Genomic DNA, 23,628 nt, shown 5'->3' with positions numbered 1-23,628 from the left:
TCAACGGTTTTCGATCATCAAACACAGCCGGTTCACTTATAGTAATAAGAATTGTTCTACACTCAGAACACCGTATTGTATATAACCTCGTCCTCCGTGCTGATAATCGAGTCGATTCGCTCATTCGTTACCATCGAGTTCGTATGTCTGTCCTTGCCGAACTTGTTCGGCAGATCCATCATAGGCGAGTCCCGTCCTCTCACCACGATTTTTATCCGGGCCATCACGTGGCTACCGGGACACTTTTGAATCTGTGCGGCCGCCGCGTTCTCGCAGATCTCCGCATAAATATCATCAGCTTTGGTCCTAGTCAATTTGGGAATGGATGGCACTGGCGTGAGACTGTCTCTGACTCGGGAGTAATTCGGCTGCAGCTCGACGTTCGACGCCGTCGTCGTCGTCATCGTCATCGTCGGCATTTCCAAGATGCTGGTGGAGACAGATCTTTGTACAGGTTGCTTGGAAGAGTTCGGGTGAGAGGTAGTGGTTTCCGGCTCCAAACTGGAGTAACGTTCCTGGCACCTAATCGCAACTTCCGGTTTCACTGCGAACGTAAACGAAGCCGATTTCTTCGCTGGGTTTCTGCTACGGCCGCCCTGCGCCAGCTTCGAGATCCGTTCCAAGAAACCATTTCGACAGTTCTGTCTCGTCTGGCTTTTTTCCCGGACGGTGCTCTTCTTCAGTTGCTCGAGCCCGTCCTTTAAACTCTGGAGGATCGGCTTCGTTTCCGGTTTCGGTTTGATTTTCTTCAAATTCATTTCCTTCAAGCTCTCGCCAGTTGGGTGCAGCTTCAAAGGTGCCACCCTCGGTTCCGTTGCGCGATCTCCGACGGCTCGGCTGAAGTGGAAGAACAGGTTGAGCCACATAGAATATCTATGTAGATATATATTGTAAAATGTTCTGCATCTTTCGAATATCACGGCGATACGGAACATACTACGGTATATTATCATGTATAACCTGTGTCTGGGCCGATCTGTACCCTCACGAGCAAACTCGGCTTCCGCTAGGGGAAGAACTGGCGTAGAAGAAAAGAGCTTCCTACCACTTAGTAAATTTATTTCAAGTACTGAAATAAATGTTAAATCGAATGTTAATTTGGCATAAATTGCAATAATTCCTGATACCAAATTTTAGGAGGTCCTTCTCCAACGCCACTTTTTTCCCTATCGGAAGTCCGAGTTTGTTCGTCGGTGTACATGCAGACGCGCGTGAAATTAATTTTGATGCATAATAGAGTCCTAACCGACTCTGAATTGTCTAAATTGACTTATATAATTTTTTCCGCTATCTGATTCGTCTCTTGAAACAATTTAAATTAAGTAAAAAATATTTCTCATGTGATCACAAATACAGAACATATTTAGGTGGCCTGTTTTAAGGGGAACACCCTGTATACATATTAGATGTATCGATCAGCCTTTATCTTGTTTGTTCCCGTCCAGAAACAAATGCAAATCTTATTATCGACGATAAACACTTTACCTGCAGGCGGATAATAATCGTTGCATTTTAGGCGATGCCAATAACCTAGCTTCCGATGGATAACCCAACCTTGCTCTCTTTACTCGCGGTGCACCGCTACCAGTCACCACGAGCTCGAGCATTTCAGGATTGTGAACGGGTCTTTCCGGCACGATACATCCTAAAACAATTGGTCCCCGGGTCGAACTTTCCAACTGCATTAAACCACCGTATTCCCTTGGCAGGGGGACCGGAAGTGGACCAGCTATTAAACGAACCTGAAAAAAAGAACGGTAGGGCTGTGGAAGAGTTTTCAACGGTGTAGCAACAGTATGTGAGTCGTTATGCAAGATATCCCTAGTACAATGATTCCTCGATGAATGCGACAGGAACAACAGATTTATTCCCACCACTGGGTGGTCCCCCTCTAGAACCAACCAAAACAAAGTAAACAGAAACTAAGCAGAGGCTAGGCTTCTTGCAAATAAAAATGTATCAGGGGCTGAAAACCTTTCCGCCTTGCCACGAATGCTTCGAGGCGGACCCAACTTGGGTCACATTCATCGAGACATTACTGTATTTTTATTAAAAAATCTGCACTGCTCGAGTCTAAAGAATAGATTTATTCGAAGGTATTAGTTTCTCTATGATTGTCCCTTGGAATGCGCTGCATCAACGAGTGACTTTCACTTGGACCTAATACGTAAATAACTGATCGCATGTAAAAAGCTTTTGGAAAACTCCAATCGAAATGGAATGGCGGGTCTCTAGGTTAAGATACGTTGGAGCTGAGATAAACGATCAAAAGCAAGTAACTAATTAATTAAAAGTATTGTATTGTAAGCAGTTCACAATATATCTAAATCGAAAAAAGGAAATCCATTTACCCTGAGAGGTAGCTGCCTCTTTGCAAGATGATGCACTTTGTACAACACTGCGTCGCTTCCCGTGTCGATGCCACTGTTCTGGCAGATCGCGTAAAACTCGCCCCTGGCCGACAACGGGGCGAACACTTCACGGCCGTGCGGATCTAAACACTGCGCGTACTGATCCTTCTCGGACGAGCTACCGGAAATACCGAATGAAACCGTGCTGCACTTCCTCGTGTCCTGGAAGACCGCTATCAATCGTAGAATTTCACCGGCTCGGATCGTGGTTTTCGTGTAATGAGCCCTTAGATTGCCATTTTCTGTAACCAAATGGAAAAATTCACACGAGTTATACAACGCGGATTCCGAAACGGGGTTCAACAAACCGAAATAAACCGGCAAATACAAATTTTCCAATCCGCGAAACTGTGCACAGGTCATCCATTAGTACAGGGTTTCCCAAATTTTTTCTGCAATGGTACACTTCGCAAACCCGGAAATTTTAACGGAAAACTTAGCTTATTTTTTAGGTTAGGTAATTCATACTAGTAAAAATAAAAAAAAAATGTTATTAAAACACATTATTTTAATAATTATTTTTAAATATAAAACTATAATATAATATAAACATAAAAATATGAATAAATAAATAATGACTTTGATGACAAAACCTTTTCAAATTGTCGCGGAACACAGTTTGGGAAATCCTGCATTAGTATAATACTTTCCAAAATATTAAGCGAACTACTCTTTACGTTACAAAGCAGAAATTTGAACCTGAATCGGTCGGATGTTTCGTAGACTCTCCCTTTATCGCTACCTTTGTCCATTATTACCGTTGCATAGAGAGTCTATTTACCGCGTTTAACTTTATGCTTCCGTCAGAAACATGTAATTTACGGATTCCTTGTGTTTCTTGTTTTACCCAGTCAGAGTGTACACGAGCAAACGATATTTACATGCATTTGGGTCAAGAACATCGTTTCTCGATATACATATTACGAACGATACCGCGCGTCGTTCACGTGTGTCATTAGTGTTTCTCGTTACTTTTTTCCTCACCCGTTCCCCATTAACTTTTCTTGTTTACAGGTGTTTTAACCCGTTCTTAGTTCCCTTTTCGATCTCTTATTATCCATCTTCCTACTTTTCGGTCTTGTTCGGTGTATTTTTAAGATTTTTAATAACCTTTCGTTTCCTTTTTTTCGTTCGCTTACCTCCGCCATCAACCGTTCACGCTTTTGCAATCATCGTTCTGTTTTTCTTCTCGTGATTACCTTATACATATTATCATATTTCAGTCTTCATTTCGTTCGGTACCCTTTTCAAGCAAGTCCGCTTGCTGTTTATACATATTCATCGGTGACGAAGAATTTCAGAGAAAAAAAAAAGAAAAAAAATGTGTCTTTCTGTCTAATAATAAACCAGTTCACACACTCACCCATTTTCGAGTGCGTTAAAATGTATGCCCTTAACGGCGCCGCCAAAAGGAACGCGGGTACTCCTGCTCGCACCAGGGAATCTACTCTTCTGTAGACTCGCGCGCCACTCGTAGCATTGCTGCCAGATATCACAGAAAACCACCCTGAAATCATTCGAAGGAACAAGTTATTCTCAAAAAAGTTCCACAGACAAGCGATTATTTCTGCGATTTGAGAAAACTTCGACCACTTCGCAGAAATAATTAAATGAAATTTTGTTTATTATTTCCATTCTGAAATCGCACTAAATGTAGAAATAAATCGGACCACAGTTATTAAAATATAACGGAGTATTGTTTGTTAGAATCAAGCATTCGTTACGATTAAATGTTATTTAATTTTACTTAAAATAAATTTCAAGTTTTGAAGCCTTCTGTACGTTGCTGTATGTTTTATTACAATAATTTTTTGGCCCCCCGCCCTCGTGCGCTTTTGAATAAAAGGAGCCACCGAAAGTTTTGATAGCCCCAGGACCCAAAAATTTTAATCTGGACCTGTTTTTGATCGATGTATCTCCCATAACATTCTTCGTCCCTCGTGTGAAAGAAATAAAAGTCGGAATTTATAATTATTATATTTCGAGCGAATTATTTAACGTCACATGAACGCAAACTGTAATGCAGTCGTTCAACAAATCCTAACGTAAGACGGTTAATGGAGTGCTCCTCGCTCAGAAGCATTAGGCCTGCAGAAATAGTACATACTTTCTACAATTGAATGCAAATTTCACTTTTCAATTACTGACAGAATAATGATATTCATCGGTGCTTGTTACTAATGTGTCCACGGAATTTATAACGGGGGGAGAAGGGGAGTGACATTTACAGTTCATTGTTGGATTTTTCATTCGGTTGCTTACACGTGGTTAATTAAGGGGCCATTCTGTCGTGTACGGTAGACGTGTAAAGGTACTTTCTCGAATTCAACGATTAAATTGATATAAGTATTTTACAGTGGACATAGTTGTTCACTTTAAATGATACTTTGATTGCGTTATAGAAATTCCATAGCCACAGAATTGTCTGCGTGAAAAATATTACGGGACGCGGAATTTTTCTTCCGATGAAAAGTTTGATGAATGTATCGTGCCCGTCAGGCCGCTCTATGAATAATGGATGATGGAACGAGTAGCTGAATAACGTCAGTAACAATATAGTCGACTAAATTGATCCCTTATAATGTGAAGAAATAATCATCGTTCGGCAACGCATGCTTCCCATTAAATTATCAAGTCAAAGTGGTTGTAAATTGCGAGGGTACGTTTTCTGGAATGTAAGGGTATCCATAATGGAACAAAAATACATACTTGTAGCTTTTTGTACCGATTTTTCCTTAGTTTGTTTTTTTAAAAATTAAACGGCTAACATCGGTACATTTATGAAAATAAAATTTATTCCATTTCATTCGAATATAATCTTGTCTACAACTATTAAGTACCAATAATCTTTTTAGATGAAATAAACTGGGAACTTTCGATATCATAGATCAATAACACTAGAACCACCGACGATAAACGTATATATGCTTCGATCGATGGATAAACGTGAAAAACTTTTGAAAATTTAGAGATAGAAAGATTAGAGGAAGAAAGATCTGAGGAAATGTATTGTCAAAACATTTTAATCGTTGTTGTAAGAGTGTAGTGACAAGTCATTTTTACTTGCTTGGTAGTTCTAGTGTTAAAGATCTTGTTTCGTCGATCGGAAAAATGTCGGTTGCTGCATAAAATTACGTTAACTTATACATATAGGTTGCAACGTAACATTATACATACTATACGAACCTGCTTTCGAGGCTTCCACATTTTAATACTTAAACGGCAGAAAACGAGAACATCGATTTCGCTTTCGAAATTGTCCAGCGTGCATGTAACACCGTAAGTAATAGAGCATAGATGACGGTCATTTTTGATGCATAAATATTTCTTTCGAAATTTGCCTCTCTTTAGTTGAACGCGATACCCGCGACGGTGAAAAATAAAACAAAGAAAATGAGCGTACTTACACGCGTGATAAAAGCTTCATGGCAGATTTATGAAGATTATGCTAATGGAATGCAGCGACCATGCCCAGTTGCAACAGAAATTATGATCGTGCGATTTTTCGGTACGAATATGTTTCAGGGACAAAGAACGTTGCAAATTTGTACAAAGTTTACCAGTGACAGGTAAATGAAGATTACTACCGATCCTATGAAAATTAACACCTTAATGATTACCGTAATATACATGTATGAGACATACCAACAATCTGTCCTTTTGCAAAGGGATTTATAACCTCGAATGGTTACTGACTATGTATTGCACCATATTCATATTACAGACTCCTCTTCATTATTGTCTAGCTTGTTCTACATGATTATTGTCCAGGCGTTATCCCCACCACTGAGGGGGAGAATGGGGAGGGGAGGCCGTGGAATCTGTCAAGTGCATACTTTGTTGCTCCGCCGCTTTTATTGCCGAGGCTCAGGCTTCGGGCAAAAAATGAATTTACACGGGTCTGAAGTATTCCCCCCTATAAGATTATTGTCCCGGCGCGGACCCAAGTTCGGGACAATAATCGAGAGGAGTCTGTACGTCTGTACAATATCTGCAAACAGTTGTTGCACCATTTCCACTTTCTTTTCAGCAAAAATACACCAGTAAACTGAAGCGAGCAGTAAGTATCTAGAACCTCGATTATCGGAACACCGTGTACCCGAACGTCTCTTAATCCAGCTTTCCATTATCCGAACATCTATGCACGGCAGAAACACGTTTCAAATAGATTTCTTTTAACCGTGTTGCACACACGTGAATATTGTATAATATTGATTTTTTGTTTTGTACCAGTTTGCATAATGCGATTTAATGTTTATTTCAGTATTTGAAATAAATATACGAAGTGATAGGAGGCTCTAGGCCCTACGCCGATTTTTTCCTTAACGGAAGCCGAGTTTGCTCGTGAGGTTACGTGTTCGCAAGCTGGTGTCAAGCCCGCAATGCTTGGTATCTCGTACTCCTGCTCCGTTTCACCGGGACACCCAGTATACATACATTCCCGTGCGCTGATCCGGTGCGTAAATCAGCCCGGGCGTTTTCACGTATCGCTCCGGGTACGAACAGATTTATTTAACGCGCTTTACAGAGCGCGCCCGTAGAAAACAAAACAGCACAGGCCATATTAGCCGTACGTCCACCGCGAGCACTCAATTACCTATCCGGGCCCGCTTACAATGTCCGTCCGTGGACAGTACATATAAGTTACGGGGACACTAAAGAAAATATACCAACGCGGCTTACCGTTTCGTGACGTTAACGGGCTTTGTTTCGCCAGTATATTACGCGCAAGTAATTCCCCGCGGTTATACATACCGAAAGGCACCACCACGAACTGAAAAGGACGCACTGAATTCTATTAGACGTCAACGATATCGGTGTGCAAGGGCGTAGCCAGGGGGAGAGTAGAGAGGGTGGGGGGTTTGGACAAAATTGATCTCGAGGTAAATTTCCTAATATTACTTTAAATAAATTTTGGAGTTATTTTCACGTACAAAATATTGGTTAATAAAAAATATAATTGATCACGTAGCTAAATTAAATAAGCCAATGATAAGATAGATAGACTAACTTACAAAAACTACTTTACTTTTATTTAAATATTGAGCATTTGTATTTTTTATATAAATTACACCTTAAAGGGGATCGTTTTAGACACCTTTCCCCTACATATGACGTTTTTGTGCTATTTGGGTCATGATTCACTGTATATCGCTGGCACTATACAGGTGACACCCCTTACAGAATTTCACGGTAAGTTACGAAACGGTATCGACCGCGCGTGTTCCTCGCGGTCTGTTCAGCGAATGCCACGCGATTATCCAATGGTGCACGCCGGAAACAGTTTGCTTTTCTTCTGGCTGTAATTGGTCGCGTTCTTCGGACCCTGTATTCTCCAGATCCGCCGCGGGCATCGGAATGTGACAGGTTATTGGGTTTCCGTTTAATTTATTCCCGTAGAGACAATGGATCGTTTCGATCCTGGAAACAAGCTCGCGCTCTGCTACTTTTTCCTTCCATCGGGGTTCAGCGTAATTAGGGCTTTCCAATTGGTAATCGCCAACGGTTTCTGGGACACCACGAGGATAAACACGAGGATAGGCGATTCTGATATCGTTCGATGGGACCAAGATATAATTCCCAGAGAGGGGGTAAAAGGAATAAATCCACGTTCTTTCTGATTGATTTCCGACTTTTCAAGCGTTTAACGTCTGAGCAATGAATTCGTACAGTTAAGAGGTGATGGTAAATTACGAATAAGGTTTTATTTACTATAAATAATTATTTGGTCGGTTCTTAGGAACATGTTTCTACGTAGTTACAGTAGACTCACGTTAAAGTAGCGGTAGGAATGTCCAAGCTCACACGCATTACTCAACGTGCGTGCACCTGACTATCGATTGCCATCTGTAACCAAAGTTCTGATCCAATTGGTGGATCGTGGTGTCCATTGGATCACGTTAAAGTAACGTTTCCATGAAAAATCCGCCTCGAGAACCCCGCACCGCTCCTTTAACGTGACTCTACTGTATTAGGAAGAACTTATACATCAGATACAGTCTAAAACTCTAAAAGCTAAGGGGGTGAAGCTATTGTAATTGGTCTTTCCGTTGGGGACAAACTAATCCCCCAACAGAAGGACCAATCAAAACCTTAGTAACGTGAAAAAAAAATTGAAGAATGGAATCGATTTTCAGAAAACTCGAACAGCAGCAAATCAATTGATACGTGAAAAAAAAATTGAAGAATGGAATCGATTTTCAGAAAACTCGAACAGCAGCAAATCAATTCAAAAGATCGATTTTTTTTCCTTAACCGGAAGAATCGATATTTTGAAGAATCGAATCGCAATCGAGCATCCCTTATTCTTTACCGTTCGATCGTTTCCTGGAATGGTTCACGAACATCCAAGTCTTTTCTTGTTTTTTGTTTTGCTCGCGCTCGATCGGTTTCCTCATCGCGGGCATCCAGGAATCGACCACAACGATCCCGTCCGAAAGAAACGAAATATCAATCTCGTTCTTGGTACCACTACTCGGATCGGTCTTGGTGATATTATCCTACCCGTGTTTTGCAGCGTTTTCTCCGGTTCGCGGCGGGATCCAGGTTGCCGTTATGTCATTCGTAACGGGTGCGTCCCAGAGAGCCACGATCCTTGGGAATGAGGAGGATCGACGTGATTGGTAACACGTATATTCCAGGCGATATTATAGGCGTGCGCTACACAGGCTTGCGCACATGATTTACCGGCGAACGCCAATTTTACGCGCTCGGTCCCCGTCTAGTCGTAATTTTCTATTCTCGTTTTGTGGATCCGTACAGTACTTACTAGTAACGCATGTAACACAGGATCTGTACATCCTACCGTTAATTTACGAACTTCTTCTGGGGAAGGGGGGATATGATATACGTCCTGGAATTACGGTAACCTGCGGCGATCGGTGGGTAAAAATGAATTTATTACATTTTCATTACAGTATGAGATAAAAATGTTATAAAAAGCGATTTTACTACCCAGATAGTACATGACGCCTGTTTTATGGCTATTTTAGGTCTAAGGCGTCTTGAAGCCGTCTTGGAGACGTCATTGGGCGTCGTGTGGTATCTGGGTATTTTCATTTAAAAATTGCCGAAGATAACTATGACTCTGATTCATTCAAGGTGGTCTAATCCCTTAACCTCTTCAGGGACGAATTTATGAGAATCAAAAAAGAAAACTTTGTTTTATTCTTCAGCTGTATTTAATAGAAATATATTTAAAAATATTAATGAAAATCAATTGGTAGAATATCCTTTTTTGTCGGCGTATTTTCGAATGAATATTTATTTACAATTTTCTGGAAATGAATGAAAGTGAAACTAAACGTACACATGCGTGCTAGAATCCCTCAAGAGGTTAAGTGGTATTTATCTCATCCGAATGTCGTTGTTGTCGGGGCCACAAGGGAAAGAAACGCAAGTCAGTCCAAAGGTTTCATATAAATCCGGGGGGATCGGTGGCGTTCACGGTTGGTGGTCTTCCGTAGAAGGGCAAAGGATGTAGCCATTCCGGTAGGAAGGAAATTGTGCCTCGGTTCGGCCAGCAAAAACTGTTCCAAAGTTCGAGACTATAGGAGCCAAGGCGTGCGCCCAGCGGTTGTAATAGCAGACAGCCAGAGATAGATAGATAGAAAGAGAGAAAGCAACGGGGACACGGTAGCCGAGTGGTTGGCTGACCGAAGGTCGGCTGGTTCTTTTGGTTGTCGCTAATTGATTTAAGAATGCCGCCCCGATGCGAATGCACGCATGCTGCACGCCTTCGAATCCTGCCTTTTAGCGCTCGCCTGGTTTTGCAATCGTTCGTCCTGGAATGCCGCCAGGGGTCTCTCTCCTGGACGATCCTATATCCACGGAGACACCTAAATCTTCAGATCAGGCTCCCCAGGCCAGCTACTTCTCCCCCATCTTTACTAGAATTTGTCTTTGATGCGGGTATGTACGTGGATAATGGAGAATGCATTTCGACAACGGGGTCTCTTTTTGTTTTTTTTTTTTTTGCGTTATTTTCTGTCACGTTAGATGTACACTAACGTGCAAACTCGGCTTCCACTAGGGGAAAAAGTAGCGTTGGAGAAGGGGTAAATTTGGTATCGGGAATTATTGAAATTTATGCCAAATTAACATTACTTGAAATAAATTTACTAAGTGGTAGGAGGCTTTTTTCTTACGCCGCTTTTTCCCCTAGCGGAGGCAGAGTTTGCTCGCCGGTGTACACCCACGAGTAAACTCGACTTCAACTAGGGGAAAATGGGATGTAGGAGAAGGGCCTCCTACCGGTTGGTATCGGGAATTACTGAAATTTATGCCAAGTGAGGGTAACATTCGCCATGTTTAATGATATTTATAAACGATATAATCATAAAGAAATGAAGTTTTGAATTTAAAATTGAAAATTTAGCTAGGACAGATCGATACAGAATTTCATTATGGAGAATTTTAAAAAAGATACATACAAGTCATTATGTACCACTGTACGTGGGTTGCTTAACGAATTTTCTCGAATTAACGGTCAACAATTGAACACCGACCATGTACATTTCTTTCAATCTATCTAACTAATTACACAGCACGCAAGAATTATGGAGATCCGTAACTATGGATGGTCCTGTCGAGATAATCAAACGAAAGAAAGCGAACATGCACCAATATACCTCTAACTAGCACCTACATTCCGATTTTTATTAAAAAAAAAAAACAATATACAATCAGCAGTATACGATTTCCTGCATATGTTTTAGCAACGCATATAATCGCGAGCCAATATGGCAGCAGGCCCGAGTAACATAACGCGACTCCCCTTTCAATTCCTCCTCGACCAGAAGCTCATTACTCCAACTTAAAAAACCCTATTAATGAAGCTTCTAATATTAATAGCGAATACTAACTAATGATTTATGTTTTTTCACTTCCTGTACTAGCCTGAACGGTCTACCCATAAATTACAACGATTCTTCCTGTCGCTGGTTATCTGACCTGAAAGGGGAGATATCTTGTCTGAACAGGGTGAAAATTCACGGAAAATTATAATTACAGCCGTGCTTAGGAACAATCCGGGCCGAGCACAGACTGAACAAATTCCAAAGGGGAATTAAGTGGGATTTCTCGTAACCCCCTCGGGTAGAAGGGATATCCTCCGTGGTGCACACCGGAAAAGAAACGTTGCAACCACGAGCGCGCGTGCTCCGTCGTAATCAGCGAAGAATTACACAACAGCTCTTCCTCCACTTTCCATTTCCAGGCGTATTCGACATAGTTAACACGACCCGTCCCTTCCCTGGCTCGTTTTAGATCGCAATCGAACGGACCGTATCCGCTGGAAAAATCCATTGAAAAAGAAAAAAATGAAGAGTTCCACGAAGGGAAACGACGAGAGTTAGATGAACCCGGTAGGCAATCGCACCCCTCGGAGCCAGTTATCTTGGTTAGCTTAATTAAGGTGCATCGTCGGAAAATTCGCGGTATTCAATTATGTAATTATATGGAAGTTTTATTAATTATCCGGAAGATCATTTTCCGTCCAGTTGTTAACAGTACGACGACCCCCTATGGTGACCCACAGTGGGTGTCACATCGACACGACCTTTTCCGTGGTATCTGAGAGGAATTATGATATATTCTATTCATCAGGTATTTTTCTCTAAAAAAAAAACAAGTCAGTTTCCTACAAGTAAGGTAAATGTCCCAATTTCTACTCATGTCCCGATTTCTACTCATTGTATATTTTTATTATTATTATAAATATTACGTTCATATTATAGTTGTAACAAAATAATTCAAAATTACTGTAATTTTTTCTTTTTACACTTTCATTTTTGACTTCTGTCCATTGGTCAACTGTGCGACGCGGTATTTTCATGAAGACCACCCGTCGAAAAACATGATAAGTTCCCATTTTTGTCGATCTGCTGAGTTTTATGCCGTCTGGTGGTTAAATGATACAAGCCTTCTTTACAGATATACAAAAACCAACAAAAAAACACGTGGATTTTAGTGATTCAAGCAGAACTGGGCACTTCTGAAATGATCTTATTTGAAATATTATTTCAAATAACATGTTACTTTATTTTCTAATCATTCGAAATAATTCTTAGAAATAATTGTGAAATTGTTCTTCGAAATTCTATCAGGTGTCTAGGTCTGAAGTTTGGTTTATTCACATTTTTCTGAAGAGTAACACCCCTTATCCATCTCCCACATCAGTGGAGAGATTATTTTCTTTCGCGAAAACATTAGATGGGCCCAAGCAAAAATCTCTCACGGATGAGCTTTTCGAAGAGCGAGTTCAGCTTAAAGTAAATTTCTATAAACACTTAAAATAAAATCTTTTTGTCGCATAATGAGTATTATTCCATCTGCCAAAGTTGAAACGCAAAAATAACAAAATAATTCAGTATTTGAAATTGTCATTATTTCAAAGGAATCGATAATACTTTTATTATCAAATAACAGTATTGAGAATAAACTTCCGAAATAAATTACTTCAAACAGTTATTTCTTATTTTCATATTAAATAATATTTTGCCCGGGATTCAAACTGGATTTTTATCATCGCCTTCGTCGAATTTTCAGCCGATCGGAAACGACGCCATTAGCGGTCCACGCGTGCACGTGTGGTTACGAAATGGAACGTGCTGGAGACGGTGTTCGGTAAGCACGTGTCCAGGGGCTCAACTTTCAGGGGATCGTACGGTCTGAATAAAGCCGTGTCGCGTTCCGAGCTGAAAACTGTAAATGGTCCCGAGGATCACGGGTTGGGCCTGGTGTGTATGCGCGCTCGAGGTTGTTAGCCCTCCGAAGAGACCAGATGTTCGCGTGATCCAGGTGCGCCAGCAAGACCCCACGTCACATTGTAACGTTCCTCAAGAATTAATTCTGATACGGATTTTTCTTTGGCCCGTGAAAGGAGACCCCATCCCCCTCCACGTCCGCCCTCACCTTTTCAATGAAATGGACAATGGTCGCAGATGTTATCGTCTCGTCGGGATGCGGGGGACTTTTAAACGCGTCTGCCTACTCCACCGCACAGAATCCTTTCATGATCAACTTTTTTATTGGCTCCTGTTGTAAATTTCGATGCTCCGGTTCGTGTTCAACGGGTGGAAAAAAAGAATGCATTTGTCGCGTCATTTAACGCGTCTTTCGCGAATTTCGAACGTGGTATTCGCGAAATATTCCAATTTTTCGATGGGTATCTCGTGAAGCGGGACAGCGTACAGAACATATTTTATCGGGCAATTAGTTTTCGAATCAGTTGCACCAATCCGGGTTGAAAAAGTATGTCGTTTTGGGAGAAAAGTGCAATGGAGTTTTCAAGTAGGGGATCAACTTGGGGGAACTCACGGGACCTTGAAAATAAAATTTCGTAAATCTGGCACGTGAAATACGTATACAGGGTGTTTCGTTTAACTGGAAACGGTGGAATATCTCACGAAGGATTAAAGTTATCAAAAAAATGTTCATATAAAAGTTGTTTGTATGAACATGATATCATGTGGCAGTTCATTATATTCGTCTCGTAACGGTGGAATATCTCACGAAGGATTAAAGTTATCAAAAAAATGTTCATACAAAAGTTGTTTGTATGAACATGATATCATGTGGCAGTTCATTGTATTCGTCTCAACAAACACTATCATAATATAAATAAAAAAATACAGGGTTCCATTTAAAAAAATTAACTTGACTTTGATATCTCCCCCATTACTACACTTACAGAAAAATTTTTTATACCACGTAATATCCCCCTTTGTACTAAACAACTTTTGTACGAACATTTTTTTCATAACTTTAATCCTTCGTGAGATATTGCACCGTTTCTAGTTAAGTGAAACACCCTATATACTATAAGAGAATGAGAAACGGAATTTTTCGTTTATGAATGGAATTTCTTTACCAAACCTGGTGACACTGGTAAGCACACGTGTGTGACGAACGACGTTTGTCGATGAACTAATGCAAATTGCGGCGATAAACGCCTATATACCTGCGACAACGTGGGCAAAATTGGGGGTCATTTTAAAAATAATACTAATAGGTTTACTCCAGGTGCATACCTGGTTTTGGTCGGGTCTACCCCTTTAGTTTGATTAGGATTTCGTGTGTTCGAAATTGTTTTTTTTTTTAGACGTGTACTCGATTCTAAAACCATCTCCGAGTCGTTGCTACCTGTGCTTTCGATTCGACGTTCCCCTCTTTTCGTAAGGCTATTCTGCCCACGAACGGCGACGGAGATCCGCCAGCTGCAATTTGAAATAGTTTCTCCGAAACCCATTTCTGCATCGTTTGCCGCCGCTGATGGCTTTCTAGGGAACCTTATGCCTGGTTCACATCAACAGTGAAAAATATTCGCATTGTTTATTGCCTGGTGGTTGCTTAACAGCGCAACTGAAGTCTTTATTCCCGACCGTTTCATAGAAGCATTTAACAGGAATAACGATATTAGGTGAGAGAATACGGTGCTTCTTTGAAGGGCGATAAAGATGAAAGAAAATGGCGTGCGATCCGAGGTCGCTGCCAATCTTTTCTTGGAAGTTGTCCCGTATACATGTTGGAGCAATATTCTTTCTGAATGCTAACTCCAAAATTCACGGTTCAGGTGTTAACAATGAAACGAGGAAGCAGTAAACAAAAATAAATTGGGACTATCACTTTGTTAATTCAATTGTCTGCTCTAAAGTGACAGAAGAATCGGTGAATTTGGAATTCAAGTGGTCTTAACTGGTCAATACTGAAAGGTAGTTGGGTTTCAAGTTAAAATTCCAATGGGCGTTTTTTCGCTATTGTAAACGGGACGTTTGGAATTAGAGAATTAGATTTAGAACAATTTTCAATCTAAGTACTCTAACAATTTTTTGAAGAGAATGTGAAGATTTATCGATTTGTGTATACGAAAATACATAGTTGCATTTGAAAATATTGAGGTGATCTTTGATCTTTGATCGAATAAAATGTTTCTTGTCAATATTTATAGTTGCATTTTGTAGCTAACTGAACGCGAAATAACTCTTGTACGAAACATTTTTTTATTAAATTAATTGTAATTATAACTACTACGCTAAAGGCCTGGATTCAAAACTGTGAATGATTTCGACTATTTTCTCCATTTTAAGCAAACTTGAGCAGTTAAATTTGACGTTAATTTCAAGTTTAATATGTTCAAACTCAATATCCAAAAGATCGCGGTGGTACTCTTTGGTACTTGTTTTAAAAGCCACTCTAAGATTTATGCTTGTACAAATAATTGATAAATAATACCTACATACACATTTATTTAATATATATAATATATCTTATATTATGAATATTGTATATAGTTTATACATTTGTTTGTTTCTATGCTTTATATTTTATATTAAATATTTAAGTAAATATATAAAGTATAGTATTGTATTTTACTTTATCTCAAGATATAAACACCTGTTGTGTTAGGTATCAAGGTTAAGAAAATACAATTCGATACAAGTAGGTATATCGATACTTTTGTTTCGATACCGAGTAATTATCGATACCTTCATAGAATACCAATGATTACCTACCCTATTTAGGTAGTAATAATCTGGCAAAGTATCCCTCAATGAGTTTTATCTTTCGCCGAAGCAAGAAAGCTCTAAATATCATTTACTATTCGCAACGTTGCAGTTTCTCCGTGGTTTTCGACCATGGTCCTTCACCCCCCTCCCCCTCCCCAATACTTCGCCCAGATTCATTTATCTCTACTCGTCCCAAACACATCATCCTAGGTTGCATCAGTTTTCCAGTGAGTTTTACGACCCCGAGCGAGTACATCTTTGCAACAAGTATACTTGGAAGAAATTTCGTTCGAATAAACAGAGTCCCGGGGCGTGGTAGTCGAGATCCACTCTCCCCCCTCCCTCTAACCCTTCCGCGAAACTTGGCATTCCTCGTCGAGCTGATTTCCACCACGGCGGCGTCGTTCGCGTCGTCGCGGAGAAGGAAAAATCGCTCGTGGAGCCGAAGGTCTCTCTCCCCCCCCCTCTCCACCCCTTCTCCTGACGAGAGGGATGAGGAGTAGGAGGCCGTCGACCCCGTGGCCGAGGAGAGCAGTCGAGAGGTTTACACGCCTAATAAATTACTGTAAACTGGAGCCCCGTGTAGTCGACACGGGGAGAGAGATAGAAAGAGAGGGAGGGAGAGTTTAGCACGAATAGTAGTTAAGGCGCGCGAGAGAGCCCTCGGTGATTTGTGCGATATCGTCCCGTCGTCGGTATCAGTCCCTGGAATCGGATGCACGGCTGAATCTTCCTCCAGTAATTTTATCCCGGTTGAAGGTTCAAGTTCCTCACCGATGAGGGGCGAGGGGGCGTGGGGGGATATTCCTATTTCCTTCTTCCACTACCGATATAGAAAAGGGGTTAATCAACGGGGTCTTCTCCAGACGGACAACAAGAAGGTTTGAACCCTCACAGCGGTGCGGACCGGACCGTTTTTCTCTCTCTTCTGGTTGGAAGTATACAGGGTGTCTCAGCTAACTTGATCGACTCAAATAATGATTTAACGGTACATTTTATGAAAATTTTGACAGGTGGTACTTTAATGGCATCATGGTATGTGCTTCTTTTGTGGGAGGAGGCATTTCAGAGATTTCAAGGTCACCGTGATTTTTTTTAATCGAAATGATTTAATTTTTGTACCATAGATCGATAGAATATTAAATTCTGTAGTGGGAATGACGCTGTTAATTAAAATGACGCAGGTTAACGTAATTTTATGCAGCAACCGAAATTTTTCCGATCGACGAAACAAGATCTTTAACACTAGAACTACCAAGCAAGTTAAAATGACTTGCCAGTATACTCTTACACCGATGATTAAAATGTTATAACAATACATCTGCTCAGATCTTTTGCAACTTTTATTACGATACATTAAAGAAATTGGTTAATTTATAAAATTGTAAATTTTCAAAAGTTAGCCATATTTATCGATCGATCGAAAAAGATATGCGTTTATCGTTGGTAGTTCTAGTGTTAAATATCGATACGAAATGTCGATATTTGAATTGAAAAGTATCGATATTCGAAATATCTTACGCTGTCTGTATCCACTACAAAGCTCATTTTGATCAGTGCAGCAGTAAAAATTTATTGAAAGAAGGTTGAAATTATATTTTAAACACCTGTAAAATCAACAAATCTTAAAATGTTCAGAAATCTTTCGAGATATGTCTATACATTACTGAAGACTATAACATATCCAAGTATCAACAAAATCCGAAGTGTAATTACAAAAAATGTCCCATTTCGCGCAGAATGACCCTATAAGAATCCACACGGATGGGATTGTATCTTGTTTACCGATTTCTAATTATTTTACGAACTAACGTCGATTTCACGACCGTGAACGCCGCGTTTCTGGTTCCCATTAGCGACCGCATTCTTTCACGTTTTATGACGCCACGTACAAAGTAATAAGCCGTTTCTTTGGATCCATAGTCCAGATTAAGTCACCGGCTTCCGTTAGACATACGAAAGAGGATGCGCGTAGTATAACGGGGGTTCGAATTAATCGTTGTGGTTCGCGTTGGTTACCAATTATCGTCGATCCATCGAGTTTCCAGTCTACCCGAGTCTCTCGTGGATCCATCGAAATCCGGATTCGATCGTGTTACAAAAACGTTGGTCGAGAAATGGGACTCAGTCCAGTGACGAAAGTGGATAAAATATACTCGGAACGGAACCGATATCGTGTCGGTTGGAATTCCACGATGACGCAGACGGAAAAGTGACCGGTGGAACGGTTAGTCAGGATCAAGAGACCGTGTACCACCTGAGAATTTCTTGTTGCGCCTGCGAAATCACAATGTGTCCTTGGTTGATTGGCCGAACACCAGGGCACCGATTCACTTAATGAAACGAGCTAGATATAAGGAAACGCGATTCTCCGCATCCGTGATCGCCGGCCAAAGAAAGCGGTCCCATTGCCCTACGAAACAGCGGTGAAATCAATTTCACCCGAACGGAAAGAATGCCACCTGACCGTACAGGGTATCGCGGCGTTGCCCGTGGTTTGGAATTAAGATCGTGCCACGATTTCCATACAGAGCTCGCCGGTTATACAGGGTGACCCAGCCGAGTCGGGTCTCCTTTCTGGTGGCAATTTTAAAGTAACTTTAACACGTTGACTGCCACAGTGAAAAAGGCCGTACGTAGCCAGACACACTTTATTTCGTTTTTTAAGTCATAAATTGTCGAAAATATTTGAGTTTAGTTAATAGAGGCTGTAGGTCTTGTTTTAAATTATACTGTGATATTAATTTCATGCAAACATTTTATAACGGTGTTTAAATAATCCAGACACTTTTCAATGTACGTGTCACCCACATTTGGGTGACGTGGCAGTCAAAGTGTTAATGGAAAATAGTCGGATGACTCGAAGGCAAGTAGCTTCCTCGGATAAGGTAAAGTTTAACTTTGTGCAATGAAACATTTCTGTGGAATGAACTTTTGTGGAATGATACTTTATGGAATGACACTTTATGTAGAATGAAACTTTGAGAATGGTTACCCTCATGGAGCCTTATAGAGTTTCTGAAGTTTTCGAAACTTTCTGGAAAGAGATGAAGAATTATTGAAAATTGTATAAAAAATAGTTTAGTAGAACACCACCAGTTTGACTTCTCATTAAAAATTATGACGTCGCGAAGTGTTTATAACCCGGCAGGACACGATTAAGCAGAAAGAACTATATGTGTAACACCCTGTACGTGTATAGGCCTCCATAGTTCACTTATCGCTGTCCCTTAGTCTCTTTTCTCGGACAAAAATACAGAGACGCCAGGTAATGGGGCAAGAATGAACGGTGCCAACGTTGTCACGTGGGCACAGACAGCGTTTTTTATCATCTCGTGGCTCATCGTGAATTGCGCCGCGCTTATAGCGAATTCGTAGGCGTTAAATAATGTTTCCGTGGCCAATTTACTGTTACTGCTTGCACGATGGTAACCTGTGCCCGGCCAGCACGGAACCGCCTATTTACGAGCGAGCCGTAGAGCTCGCCTAGACGCTGTGCGTTGCACTATTTGTTACGATAAATCGGATCGGGCCCAACTTGTCTTGGACTGTAGGTTTTACGGAATGATCATCCTTATTGTCGGACAATAATCGGTCGTGGATATAATTTACGATTGATATAATATGTCTCGAGACGTTACACCAAAAAATTTTCCCTTGACTTTTTATCCAAAAACTTTTTTGAGTTACGAGTAAGAACAGTTTCAAGTTTACGTTCACGGTTTACAGTTAACGGTCAACGAGGGATCTGTTTTTCGTCGTTTTAGCAGTCGATTCTTTGTTGGTAGGGTTTAAACGCGTTTTGATTACTGGTCACGCGCTTAAGTTGGACAAGAAGAACGGTAACGATGCCACGATATTTCTTTTTCCCTACGTTTTATCCACAATTCTACAAAGCACCGTTCATGTTTGTCTCGTGAATCAATCTCTCTGATCGAGACGGAAAGGTTAGTATGGCCTCACCAAGCGGCCAACCATCGCTCCACCGCGTCTGAAAACAGTGATTCATTCACGGATCGTTCGCGTAAACGTGGAACGTGGGCCGGTTCACTGACGCCAATAGTAAAAGTGTCGTAATCGGGCGTAGCGTGTTTTTTTCCCCCTCTTCCACTACCCTTCGATGAATCACGCGATAACCACGCAACGCTGGTAAAGACGAAATTCGTGACAGGTTTTTCTTGTTTTTTTTTTTTTCCTATGACGTTGGTGTCGCGCAAATTGCAGCAACCATGATTCGTTGCGGCCGATCGAACACCGGGTAGATTGATCGGTTAGGCGCACTGATCTCTATATCTGGAACCCACTTGTCCTCCCCCCTTGGACGGAGAAAAGTGGCTTTTGTCCCAACCTATAAGAAAAAAAATTGAATTTTGCCCCGCCCCCCCCCCCCTTCCCAGAGTTACAAAATTCTTGCGTAATATTTAATATTGCAGTATAATTTCAAACACGACCAACAGCCTTTAGTAACAAAATGCATATAATTCCAACGATTTATGACTTTAAAAACAAAATAAAGTGTGTCTGGCTACGTACAGCCTTTTTCACTGTGGCAGTCGTGTGTTAATATTTTTGTACCTTTCTATTAATTTCAAATATAAACTTTCTCACTGACACTAACACTACATGAGAACGACGAAACCAGTCACTCCTTTTCCAATAATATACAGGGTGAGTCAATAAGAACTATGCACGAACTAAAATAACTCATTACCTATTAGTTGTATTAAAAAACGTTTCAATAAATTACATAGCATTTTAAGGGACGCATCGGATGGATACAATTTGTTTTCATTAAATCTAATTTTTTTTAAACATCAAGGTGACCTTGAGTTTTTTCAAGGTCAATGCATCCTTTTTTTAATACAATCATACTATAGGTCGTTGAATTCGTCCATCTATTAGCAACAACGTGGTATTCAAAAATAGATGCCTTGATCTTGAAAAAAACAAATATGATATAAGAAAATCAAATTGTATCCATCCGATGCATCCCTTAAAACGCTATATAAGTAATTAAAACATTTTCTGATACAATCAATAGGCAATGAATTATTTTAAATAGTAGTTCTTACCGATTCACCCTCTATGTATTTGCAAAAATTTCCGAGCTCACCCTCGTTCTAGGCATGTTATCAAACATTTTAATGAATACGTTCGAACGATTCGTTTCCGATCAACAGAGTTTCAAAAAAAACAAAACCAAATATCGATTCCACGAGAGACCACGATTACTCCTCCACCAAGAGCCTGTTCGCGCCTCAATAATCACAGTGTCTGTGTGTGTACAGTGACACATCGACGCCGTCCAATTGCACCGATCATTCTCGAAGATCAGCCGATCGTTATAAAACACTGTCCGGACAAAGAGATGTGGTCAGGCTCTTAAAATTTCTCATCTTTGCCCTCACACGTTCCAGCTTATTGGCTCGTAATTTCCGTTTCAGCTGCCAGAAAACCAATATACACATACATATATGTATACATACACGGTTCGCGGGAAGATATCGTTTCGTGTTGGAAGAGGTCGGCCACGACCGTGACCAGTTTTGCAACTTGTATGCCACAAAGTGGTTTACGATTCGAAAAAGAGAGGGTTAGGGGGGGGGGGTATAGGACGGGGTTCTGATAGTGCAACCGAGTTCTCGCCGCGGAGCATTAGCGCGAGTTCGCCATCAGTCGAACGGCTGTCGACGGTTTCGCGGAGATGCCAGCCCCGCCGTATAACCTGTTTCAGTGATCTAAGCTGGTTATCACAACCGTTCCCGTTCGCTTTGCCGGGCATAATTTCACGTTTTTCTGAAAATGTCTACCGGATACCGGGGGTCCATTAAAAGCTAACCGCTGGTTGTCCGGCGATTGTGGTTCACTGTCAATTATAAGTAGCTTCTCTTGGGCTTTCTGATCATCCCCCTACCCTCCCTGCACTGGATAGTTTGACGGGAACACGAACGGATTACCCTCGATTCTAACATACAGTAAATCTTCGATGTGTGTTCGAAGGCTCCTCGGCACTGAATATTAAATATCTCATAAACTAATGGCCATATGACGCTGAAACAAATATCATTTGGCTTCAGAATTCCAAGCTCTATCACTGTGCTAAGCCTCATCAAAAAGTCAGTGTTACACTTGGGGACCTCTCCTTTTAGCGTCGAGGAGTCTTCGAACACTCATCGAGGATTTACTTTAACGTTCCGTTGGAAAACCGCTTTTGGTGCCGAAGTTCGGACACAAAACGAACTTATGAGGGTTTGAAACATTTCCCCCTACAAGATTATTGTCCCGACGCGGACCAAAGTTCGTGACGATAATCAAGGGGACTCTGTATAATTGCTATACATACTGGAGTGACGTCCACAACTTAGCTTTTCGCGTTTAGCCACCCTTTGCAAGTTCAAACAGAATTTGTTCTTTAAACGAAGAATAACTGTTTCTTTCGATCCCTGAGGGTGTAAAAAAAATCAGGCTTGATATCACAACTCACCTGGATAACCCTCCGGTATGACGATTTCCGGTCCCACATTGACGTCGTGCCGATAACGATGTATCAATAGAGACGCGGTGACCCGAAGCGATCTCTGTTGCTGTTTGTAGAGCAACACCGGCCTGCCGCTGGTCCCCTCGAGCCTGACAACTCTCGGCAACGAGAATCGATCCAGAAACTCTCGCAGAGGCATGTAACCGCCCCCGGAACCGGAACTACCCTCAGCAGTCGCCTCCCTGGAGCTGGGCAGGGACTTCGGCAGGGACGGCATTTCCTCGCTAGACATCGTCGAGAATTCACCGTTCGACGACATTGTTCCCCCCCACTCCCCACCCCTCCCTTTACACCAAAACACCGATCACACGTTCCGTAATCTGTGCACGACAATAGAACCTTTGATTACACCTCGAACCACAGAACTGCATCGTTAGAGTCCAAACCACTTGTCTTCTTAAATGACGGGGGTTAGAGACACCACGAAATGGGTCTGCTATAATATATCTATAGAACTTTCCACGATGATGGATCGTTCGGCGTGATCGACCCAAGAATAAATCCACCGTTCACCGTCGACAACATTTTTATCCTCATCCAATTGGGTGGGGGGATTGGGAATATGGTCACCAACTGGCACGGAAACCTGTCGACGATTACCGATTTCGGCACTTTCCTCCGATTATGTCACTGTCGCGACGGTGTCACTTTCCACTTGGTATTATAGAAACTATTATAGAACCAGCAGTGGTAATAGTACGGAACTAATCACGGTATTATCGGGGATTGATTCTCGGGATCACGATAGAAACGATCCTCGAGATCATACGGCGCGTATTCTCGCGTTCACACTGTACACTGACTGTTACCGGCGGGCAACAGCACGCAGTGGGAACGATTCACGTCCTGGACGACGACTAGATCCTTGAACTCCTTTGAACAAGTTCAATCGTTCGCGTTACGAATCCTTCTGAGTTGCATCGAGACGATCATACTCTTCTTGTACGACCACGTGTCCATCGCGAATTGTCCATCGTCGACGCTGCATGGTTCACGGAATCCCGTCATCCCTTGTTGCGCAACGACACCAGATCGAAAAAACCGTTGCCTCATCCTTCTGAGCTGACGCGATCTGGGCCTGGTTTCGCGACCTCTAGGAAATCGAAGGCAGTTTTATACACCAGAGGTTTGGCCGTGTGTCTTCACGGATCGAATGGAAATATCGATGAAG

General features: G+C 41.4%; 1 protein-coding gene across 1 annotated transcript; it reads right to left on the bottom strand.

Annotated features, from left to right (window-relative positions):
• Window positions 1-62: 62 nt before the first annotated feature.
• LOC107186006 lies at window positions 63-22,716 on the bottom strand. Its single transcript, XM_015573798.1, has 5 exons — window positions 22,404-22,716; window positions 3,775-3,918; window positions 2,352-2,653; window positions 1,486-1,742; window positions 63-837 (listed from the first exon to the last, which is right to left on the bottom strand). Exons 1-5 carry the CDS (start codon window positions 22,714-22,716, stop codon window positions 63-65), a joined length of 1,791 nt encoding a protein of 596 aa, XP_015429284.1.
• Window positions 22,717-23,628: the final 912 nt, after the last annotated feature.

Source organism: Dufourea novaeangliae, unplaced genomic scaffold (assembly GCF_001272555.1).
Source record: "Dufourea novaeangliae isolate 0120121106 unplaced genomic scaffold, ASM127255v1 scaffold54, whole genome shotgun sequence".
NCBI lineage: Eukaryota > Metazoa > Arthropoda > Insecta > Hymenoptera > Halictidae > Dufourea > Dufourea novaeangliae.
The sequence above is the reverse complement of the archived record's forward strand: the minus strand, read 5'-3'. Positions and strand labels throughout refer to the sequence as shown.